Source organism: Herpailurus yagouaroundi, unplaced genomic scaffold (genome assembly GCF_014898765.1).
Source record: "Herpailurus yagouaroundi ecotype Mexico unplaced genomic scaffold, PumYag 208, whole genome shotgun sequence".
Classification (NCBI taxonomy): domain Eukaryota; kingdom Metazoa; phylum Chordata; class Mammalia; order Carnivora; family Felidae; genus Herpailurus; species Herpailurus yagouaroundi.
In genome coordinates this window covers 8626894-8636631 of record NW_024412439.1, presented here as the reverse complement: position 1 = coordinate 8636631, position 9738 = coordinate 8626894, and the positions used below count along the sequence as shown (strand labels likewise).

Below are 9738 nucleotides of genomic sequence, written 5' to 3'. Positions count from 1 at the left end.
TTCTTTTCTTTTCTTTTCTTTTCTTTTCTTTTCTTTTCTTTTCTTTTTTCTTTTCTTTTTTCTTTTCTTTCTTTATCTTTCTTTCTCTTCCTTCCTTTCTTCCTTTCTTCCTTCTTTCCTTCCTCTCTCCTTTCCTTTTTCTTTCTCTTCTTCCTTCCTACCTACCTCCCTCCCTCCCTCCCTCCCTCCCTCCTTACTATTTATTTTTAATTTAAAAATTTTGTTTAAATCCAAGTTAGTTAACATATAGTGTAATAATGGTTTCAGGAGTAGAATTTAGTGATTCATCACTTACACATGACACCCTGTGCTCATCCCAACAAGTGCTCTCTTTACTACCCGGCCCCCTACCCGCCTCCCCTCCAGCAATCCTCAGTTTTGTTCTCTGTATTTAAGAGTCTCTTATGGTTTGCCTCCCTCTCTAGTTTTATATCTTATTTTTCCTTCCATCCCCTATGTTCATCTGTTTTGTTTCTTAAATTCCATGTACGAGGGGCGCCTGGATGGCTCAGTCGGTTAAGCATCCGACCTCGGCTCAGGTCATGATCTCACAGTTCGTGGGTTCGAGCCCCGCGTCGGGCTCTGTGCTGACAGCTCAGAGCCTGGAGCCTGCTTCGGATTCTGGGTCTCCCTCTCTCTGTCCCTTCCCCTGCTCACACTCTGTCTCTCTCTAAAATAAACGTGAAAAAAATTTTTTTAATTCCATATATGAGTGAAATCATACTATATTTATCTTCCTATGCCTTACTTGGCTCAGCATAATACACTCCAGTTCCATCCACGTTGTTGGCAAATGGCAAGATTTCATTCTTTATGATCGCCGAGTAATACTCCCTTGTATATATAGACCACATTTTCTTTACCCATTCATCCGTGGATGGACGTTTGGGCTCTTTCCATACTTTGGCTATTGCTGATTATGTGATGCAGGCTTTTCTTCAGGGTGGTGTTGTTTGGTTTATCGTCTCTCTGACTGTTCAGATTTCGGTCATTTGCCTGGTGGCTCCCCTGGGTCCGTTCTCTGTGTCTTCTCACTTTTCCCTGTGACTTCTCTCTGTCACTTGGCTCTCAGGTGCGAGATACTGCCTTTCCCTTTATCTTTTCGGCCACTAATTTGAGTCTCAAATATGACCCTCCGTGCCTCCGATGCATTTACTGAATTGCAAGACCCGGAAGACATTTTTCGGTCCTCTCCTGCTCTGTATTTGAATCTCCCTGAGAGCGTATCTTTTGTCCATTTCTTCTATTGGATCAGAGAATATGTGTGCTGTAGTCTTCTTCTGCGTTTGCCCATTGGGGCTCCCCTCCACACCCTCCTGAACGGAGGTGATTCTTGGAGCGATAGAAGGGGCGGTGGCCTTGGCCCCCGAGGCAGCCTTTCCCCTCACCAGCCTTGTCCTACTGGCTTACTCTCAGAGGTGGACAAAGCTCAGCCCAGCTGAAGAGCTTGTCCTTACCCTCTAGGGTCCAGAGGAAAGTCAGGGGGTCAGACTTCAACCAGAGAAAGAGATGCCTCCAAATACAGAGAAGGAGTCAGCAGATGAAGAGCCTCTTGGGGAACCTTTTCTCCCTTGGTTACAGCCACGGTGGTCTCTCTGCTGCTTCCCTGACCCACCAAGCTCACTTGTGCCTCAGGGCCTTTGCACTTGCTGTTTCCTCTACCTGGCGGCTGTTTTCCCCCATCTCCACATGGCTTCCTTCTCCCTTTCACTCTCCTCACTCCGCAGTCACCACACTGTATCCCACCCCCCTTACCCTGCCTCATTCCTCGTCATAGCTCTTAGCACTATATCCCATGACATCACATGTTGTTGCTTTCTGACGAACCCCACAGGGACAAGCACTTTGTGTTTTTTTTCCACAGCTCTGTCCCCAGCGGTGAAAACACATGCTAGGCACACAGTGGGCTCTCATTACATGTCTGTCAAATGCATGAGTGGGTGGCTGTCAGAGGAAACCCTTGTACAGCCTGAGAGCTGAGAGCACTGGACCAGGAGTCTTGTCCTAAGGGCTGGGGGGGCCCGCCCCTTGCTCACAGCACACATTGTGAGGTCAGATCGATCCCTGGTTTCATTAGCTAGGATAAAAAGCCACATAGGAACAAATGGGGCATTTCTCAGGGTAGCATCTGCTGTCTTTGCAGTCACTCATGGGTGGGGCCTTGGGTGGGGGCCATGCCCACCAGCCGCATGGGCGCCATCTGTGTGAGGAGGCCTCGCAGGACCTGAGAAGCCTGTCCTGCAGGCTCTGGGACTCATAACCTTCAGGAAGGACTTGACCATTCATGTCCTCCATGTGGCCCAAGGCTCTAGACCCTTCCTTCCTGGTTCTCCAGCCAAGTGGGCATGAGCAAGGCCACAGATTCCAACCAGGGCAGGGAAGTACCCTCCCTCAAGCATCTCTGAACGCCACCTCTGCCTCTGGCTCCCAGCCTCCAGGAGGTCCCCCCGGGGAGGAGCAGGGGGAGCACTTTCCCCTCCCCTTGGAAGGGAGACGTTTGTGAATGGTGACACTGCATCAGTGTGGGCACTTACTCGTCCCTTCTGCTCTCACACTGGCGGCCAAGGTGCCTCCTTGCTGCCATCTCGAGGAAGAGGTGGAAGGAAGGGCTTGCATGGGCATCTGCGGCCCCCGTGAAAGGGAGCTGCAGGGGTGACGTGGGCCCGGGCCCCAGGCCTTTCATCCGGGAAGAGGGGACGCGCTGCCAAGCCACCTCGCCACCTGCCAGGCCGCCGGCTGTGTTCCCTCATTTCGAAAAGCCGAAAGTCACCGCTTTATCCTCCTAAGAAAAGCAGTGCTTTCTGCCCTTCCCAGGGTTACAAAGAGGGAAAAACAAAAAAACTGCTTATGTGTCTCAGACCCCAGCACATTTTATTCCCCCAAGGTATGGGGATTTAATGGTGGGCCATGGACAGTGAAATTACAAAATATTTGGGGTAAAACCGAGTCTATTGCTAGCTACAGAAATGCTTTAAAGAAAACAATACCGAGTTGGGGGGGGAAATGTAGGCGATTAAAAACTACCGGAAATAATCCGTGAAAGGTAAAATTCCCCAGGAACCTCGGAGATGCTGTCCAACCCCTCCAGTCCTTGCCGGGCATTGGGACTCTGCCTCCTGGTCATTTCTTCCCCGGAGGCCTGGCTGATGTGTCCAGCGCTGTGCTTTCTCCACCAGAGTACACTGAGCTGTTGCCTGTCCCCTGACAATCCCAAGTCCCTTTGCACATGGCTCGTCCCAGGTGGCTGTGCTGCTTACCGGGGCTGTATTTGTGGTACGGTCCTCGCTCGTATAGGGCTTGCTCTCCCACTCCATGATACAGGCGGTCATCTGGGGGCAGAAGGCATGTAGGGTTGACCTCAGGTCTTTCTCTAAACGCACAAGACTGTCTCTCCACCGTGTGGGTTGTGTGTTTCAGGTGAAGGTTCTTTCCCTCTGTGATTACAGGCATCTTATAAATGAAGGCAGACGCTGCAAGTTGCTTTTCTTTTATTTTCACTTTTTATTTTTATTTTCTTTTTTAAATTTTATTTTCTTTTTTATTTTCTTTTTATTTTCACTTTTATTATTGCATGAAAATACTTATAACAAAGTTTATCACTTGAAGCTTTTTCAAGTGCACATTTCAGTGGTATTCCATACATTCCCATCGTATCGTAGTCATCGCCACCGTCCATCGCTATAACTCTTTTCATCTTGTAAATCTGAAAGCCTCTGCCCATTTTGCAATAACACCGCACCCTCCTCGTCCCCAAGCCCCTGGCAACCGTCTCTGTACTTTCTGTCTCTCTGGTTACGACCACTCTGGGTACCTTGTGTGGTGGAATCATGCAGTATTTGTCTTTTTGTGACTGCCTGTGGAGGTCTCTTGAGATTCCATATGAATTTCAGGATGGATTTTTCCATCTCTGCAAAAAGCCCCGTTGGGATTTTGATAGGGATTTGCATTGAAGCTGGAGATCGATCACTCTGGGTAACGTTGCCATTTTAACAATATTTAAGCCTTCCAATCCATGAACATGGGATGTCTTTCCATTTATGTCATCTTTAATTTCTTCTTAATGTTTTGTAGTTTTTGTTACATAAATCCTACCTCCTTGGTTAATTCCTAAGTATTTTATTCTCTTTTTTAAAAATTTTTTTGAAGTTTATTTATTTTGGAGAGGTAGAGACAGCATGAGTGGGGGAGGGACGGAGAGAGAGGGAATCCCAAGCAGGCTCTGCATTATCAGTGCAGGGGCCTGATGTGGGTCTCCAACTCATGGATCTGGAGATCATGACCTGAGCCAAAGTCTGACGTTTAACGGACTGAGCCACACAGGCGCCCCTGATGCTATTGTAAATAGAAGTGTTTTAGTAACTGATGTTTCTTAAGAAAAAACACACATCCTTGGTTATGTGTGTATTCCCTTTAGAAATGTTAAGGTTTAGGAAAGAATTAAGAAGAAAATCAGTCACACAGCATCCCATGGCCCCCTCGACACCTTGTCATCTTAGTGTTTATTTCTACAAACTTGTTTGTATGTTTTCACATGCATGTGTCACGCACACAAGTATGTATTTTTGCAGGTTGGATTACACTGTTTTTCTACACTCCGTTTCTCGTTTAACTCTTACACATGAAATGTGTCTTTCCAACCATACACAGGTGTTGCAGAACGCAGAAGGAAAAAGTAAGTGGGAGCTCTGATAAAATTAAATGCACAATTTATTAATTTTTCCTTTTGGCCCAGGATAGGGTATCTGAGAACCTCGCATTTGAAAGGTACAGGTACCTAATTTAACCTGGAAAAGGAAGGACTTTTGCTGAGCGTTTGCAAACATTGATGCTTCCGAAGGCTGGGACCTCAGTGTCCTGCTCACTGCTGTGTCCCCAACGGCCAGCACAGTGCCCGATACTTCAGGGGTGCTCAGCCATGGTCTGTTCGATGGCGGGCATGGTCACGCCTTGCAGCTGGGAGGGGGATTTGGGCACTGATGCTATTGGTGTCTCTTACAGGAGAGCTGGAGTCCAGGCGTCTGGTACGGGGCGTACGAGGCCGAAGCATCAGCATGAAGGAGCCTACGCCTTCCAGAGCCAAGCAGGGAGCCTTCAAGACCTTGCCCCTCCGCTGGTCTTTCAGACCCAGGGAGAAACCACCCGGTACATCTGTCGAGTTGGTGGAGTACTTGGAGTCCAGGCGGAGGCCCCGATCCACCAGCCAGTCCATCGTGCCGCTGTTGACGGGCGCTGCCTGCGAGGACGGGAAGTCCACTGAGGGTGAAGACAGTAGACCAGCCAGTGAGACAGTGCTGGCCCGAGCGCCCGGCCCCTCAGGCCACCCCAGTCCCTGTGCAGCCCCCGGAACCTCAGATGGCCTGAATACAGCCAGGAAAGCCAAGGAAAATGCGAGTCAGGATATCAGGCTCCCCAGACGGTTTGACCTGCCCCTCACGGTGATGCCCTCAGTGCCGAATGAGAAACAAGCCCGGCCGGAGGGCCAGAAGACGGCGAACTGCAAGGGAAGTGGCCAGGCAGGAAGCCTCAGCACAGCACCCTCCCCCACAGAGGCGCTGAGCAGCACGGAATTATCTAGAAACAGTGCAGAGAGCCACCAGAATACCCGCATCAGAATGAGGGCTAATGTGGACGGCAGGGACGTCCCACAGGGGACCCTCACCCTTCTGAGGCCCGTGTTTTCCAAGAAGGAGAACAAATCTGAGAGGCCAGAGGTGGCCCCCCAGGCGTCCCCAGTGTCCCTGGTGAGCGGCAGGCTGAGCCCGGCTGTGGATGAGCACTCTCGGGGCTCCTCTCCTTCCCCCCGGATTCAGGAGAGCCTGGCCAGAGCCCCCATCACCCACTTGGAAAGGGATGTATGGTCGGCTCCCAGCTCTCTCCGCCTCCCTCGCAAAGCCGTCAGGTCCACGAGGGCCAGTGCCCTGGGCACGTCCCAGAGGACTGTCCCAGGGGAGCACACTCCTTTGGGCACCTTGCAAAAGGTGAAATACCACACTCTTTCCTTGAATCGGAAGAAAACGTTACCCGAGTCCAGCTTTTGATGGCGTGTTCCAGCTTGGTGTGAAGCTGGCATTCTCATGACTGAGCAGCTTGTAAGAAGCTCGAGTGTGTGGAGAATGGGCTTCCGGGAAGCCAGTTGTGTTGGGACCCCGGAAAATAAGTTTAGTTTTGTTTTGTTTTTTTGTTTTGGTGTCTGCATCTGGATTTCCAAGATAGCATGTCCAAATACTTTTCTGAACCGTTCGGTGCTTTTATCCGTGCAAGCCACCAGAGGGTGCTGTTGGGTCAGCCTTACTATTTCCGGGCAAGACCTGATTGGTTTCAACAATTCCAGGGCGTGAGTCCCTACACTCGAGAGTGATTTGGGTGTGGGCCAGCTCGACAGCCCTGTAGAGAAGAGTCTGCAACATCGAGTCAATTCTTGTCATTGGCTTCTCGTTTTCAAACCTCTACGCGCTTCCTGAGATGAAACGTTCAAGATGCCGAACACACGATAAAGAAGGATTCTAGGGGAGGGATGGAAGAGAAATGATTGAGACTTTAGGAAGATATTTAATATATAACAAAATAATTGTAGTATTTTGATACTAGGCATAAAGGAAGTTCTTTAAAAAAAAATGTGTAAGTATGAGACCTATATGCAATTTTAATAAAAGCCCATCAGTGAAACATGTGAATGGCTCTCTGAGTTATTCAAGTCTAACAAATGATCTTTTTTTTTTTTTTTCCAAAGACTTTATGTTTATTTTTTAAGTACGCTTCACATTCAGCACGGAGCCCAGTATGGGGCTTGAACTCACGACCCTGAGATCATGACCTGAGCTGAAGTCGGACGCTTAACTGACTGAGCCACCCAGGCACCCCTCAAAGATTTTATTTTTTAAGTAATCCCTGTACCCAACATGGGGCTCGAACTCACAACCCCCGAGATCAAGAGCTGCCTGAGCCAGGGCCCCTGGGTGGCTCAGTCGGTTAAGTGTCCAACCGGCTCAGGTCATGAACTCGCGGTTCATGAGTTCGAGCCCTGCGTCAGGCTCTGTGCTGATAGCTCGGAGCCTGAAGCCTGGAGCCTGCTTCAGATTCCTCTCTCCCTGACCCTCCCCCACTCATGCTCTGTCTCTCTCTCTCTCAAAAATAACACAAAAAATGAGTTGTTTCCAAAATTTTAAAGTGTTTTTAAATAAAACGACTTGCCATCTTCTAAGGAAACAGCAGTCCCTTCAGGTCTGTCTCTGGAGGGTTTGTACTTACGAGGCTCGAGAGTCTGAGCCTGTCCCCACAGACCATTAGTTGACTGTCCGGTTTCCTAGAACTTTATTTTTTCCTTAGTAGCTATTCTGACAAATATCCTGTCACTTCGTACTGGGAAGCTGCTACGTCTGACCCTAGTAGACCTGGGTCTATACTTAGTCTGTGTTCTCGAAATACTTCCTTTCTGATGGGAACCATTTGTTCAAGACATCCAACTCCTGCAGCCCAGCCACATGGCCCCAGAGGGCCACATGTATACCCGTAGACCCGTGTGGCTGCATTTCAGAAGACATCCAGGTTCTCAAGTGTGAACTGACAAAATCTCAAGCTGGATGTGGACGACACAGCTGTCCATGCCGTCTTGGGTTCTTCTGGGAGTCTAGGAATCCTGTTTCCTCCGGATCTTTCTCCTGTTGGTGCTCTTTTGTCATATTGGGCTCCCATGCCCTTCTGAGCCTAGCCTCCCTTCCTTTGTCCTCTAAAGGATTGGGTTGGGACTCAGATGTGCACCCCCAGGCTTCTTCCCTAGAAGACTTCGGCCTTTGGCATACTGTTGGACACCATGAACGAGTCCCAAGTGTTAGCGGTATTCTCCATACTGCACCACGGGCTGGAGATCTTCCCTGGGCACTGGACTTGGGAGGCTTACTAAGAGACAATACATGGACCCTGGTGGCTATATCTGCCATCCCAGGTCTTTACCAGGGATGCCCAAGGCCCCTTGGTGTCTGCCTTCCATGAGACTGCTTCCCCCTCTGCAGGGACCCGGCAGGAAAGGCTGGACGAACAAGAGTCTGGGAAAGGATTTTGATCTTTCCAGAATGAATCTTCATTTGATGGCTCTGCCTCTAGGAAAATTGGTCTGTTCTTATTTTCTGACAAGTATGCAACATTTCAGAGGGAAATGGCTCTAGTGCTCTCCTTTGGAAGTCACGGTCAATATGAACTGGACCACGTTTGAGGCATTGACATCTCTGTTGATGGCTTCCTGCAAGTTCTATCAGTCCTCCAAACATCCCCCACCTCCGTCTCCATTTTTCTCCCTGAGTGGACAATGGAAGAAAAGGGTCTCCAGTGAGAACCCTACCCTGAAGAAGTTAAAAAGCCGTGTGTAATCACTGCATTTGTGGTGGAAGGCAGTTACTCACACTCACCTCCAAGTCCTGGTCTCCTTGTTGTGCAGAAGAGCCTCTCTTTGGACTGACACTAGCCTGTGGCAAGTCAACCTGAAAAGAACCACACCTAAGTGGTCAGAGAAACATCAGGTGTGAGCAGCGCTGCTTCTTACCTACCCCGCTTTAAACCTGGGTGTGAGAGAATTACAAATGATCCCCCAAGATGATGCACTTCTGGCTTTCTATAGTTAAATTCTGTAACGCCCCTCCCTCCCTCTGGATATATATTATTGTGCCATAGATTAAATTTCATTTTCGTGACCCTTATGGGCCCCAAATACCCCCAAAGTCATCCTCAGCAAAACTTCATGTCACAGCATGATGACACCACAATAGGGCCTGGGCTGTTGTCCCTGAAGGTTTCTGCGTCCACACTTGTCCTGCAAAGGAGGACTTCAGGATTGGACACAGACATACATGCAGTGGTCAAGGGCCAAGAGAGAGGCTCTGTTCACAAGGTGGAGCATGGAAATCAAGAGTAATTCTATTCCTCAGATCATCGGCACTCCTGTCGGAATTCTCGCTTGGAGAACACAAGACTTTGGGAGAACCAAAGTCCTTGGACTGGACCCAAGGAGTGATTGTGTCCAGGGGGTGGCTGTGGTCTGAACAGCCACTCGGGAGCCCCAGGTGGAGCCCCATGGAGCTGAGTTTCTCTGGGCATGTTGGGGGCCCCAACCTGGGGTTCTGTGGACAGACCCTCACCCCTGTCTAAATTTCGGGTCTGAACGGAAGGCTTTCCAAGATCCTGGTTGGCCTGGCCTTGGGGTAGCCACATACCTGCCCTAAACACATCCCTGTCATCCCTCTTGCCACGAAGAAGCACCTTGAACTGGACAGGCAAGAACCTGGGAGAGGTTGCCATGAAGTAGCTGAATGACCTTGTGAAGTCATTTCATCTGTCTGGTCTTGACATTGGACCAGATCCTCCCTCAACTCCACCTGGGCCCCGAGTCTTGACGTATTGCCTCGCACACACATTGAGAAACCAGACTCTGGAGCCAGACTGCCTGGGGCTCAGAGCCCACCCTGCCACTGTCCAGCTGTTTGAGTTTGGGAAGTTACCTACCCCCTCCCCCCGTGGCTCTCTTGCCTTGTCTGTGAAGTGGGGATAATAATAAGACCCGATTCAATGGGTTGCTGAGAGTATGAGGTGAGCTAATTAGCAAACATCAATTATCGCTGTTACCAGGACTCTGAGCTACCAGGAGAGGATTCAAATTGACGTCAGTGTTGCTCTGTGAACTCAAGGTCCTTCCAGTTCTTGGTACAAGTTGGCTTAGAGTATCGTAGGGGGACATAGGGTGGATCCCAA

General features: G+C 49.6%; 1 protein-coding gene across 1 annotated transcript in view; it reads left to right on the top strand.

The window, feature by feature from the left end:
• USP43 (ubiquitin specific peptidase 43) overlaps positions 1-6674 on the top strand; it is a gene marked incomplete at its 5' end in the record, with an annotated part of 57493 nt that extends 50819 nt beyond the window's left edge. Inside the window, one exon of the mRNA XM_040453210.1 lies at positions 4999-6674. Within this exon, the coding sequence (XP_040309144.1) occupies positions 4999-6038 (1040 nt within the window). The remainder of the gene's footprint in view (positions 1-4998) is intronic.
• Between the last annotated feature and the right edge of the window lie 3064 nt (positions 6675-9738).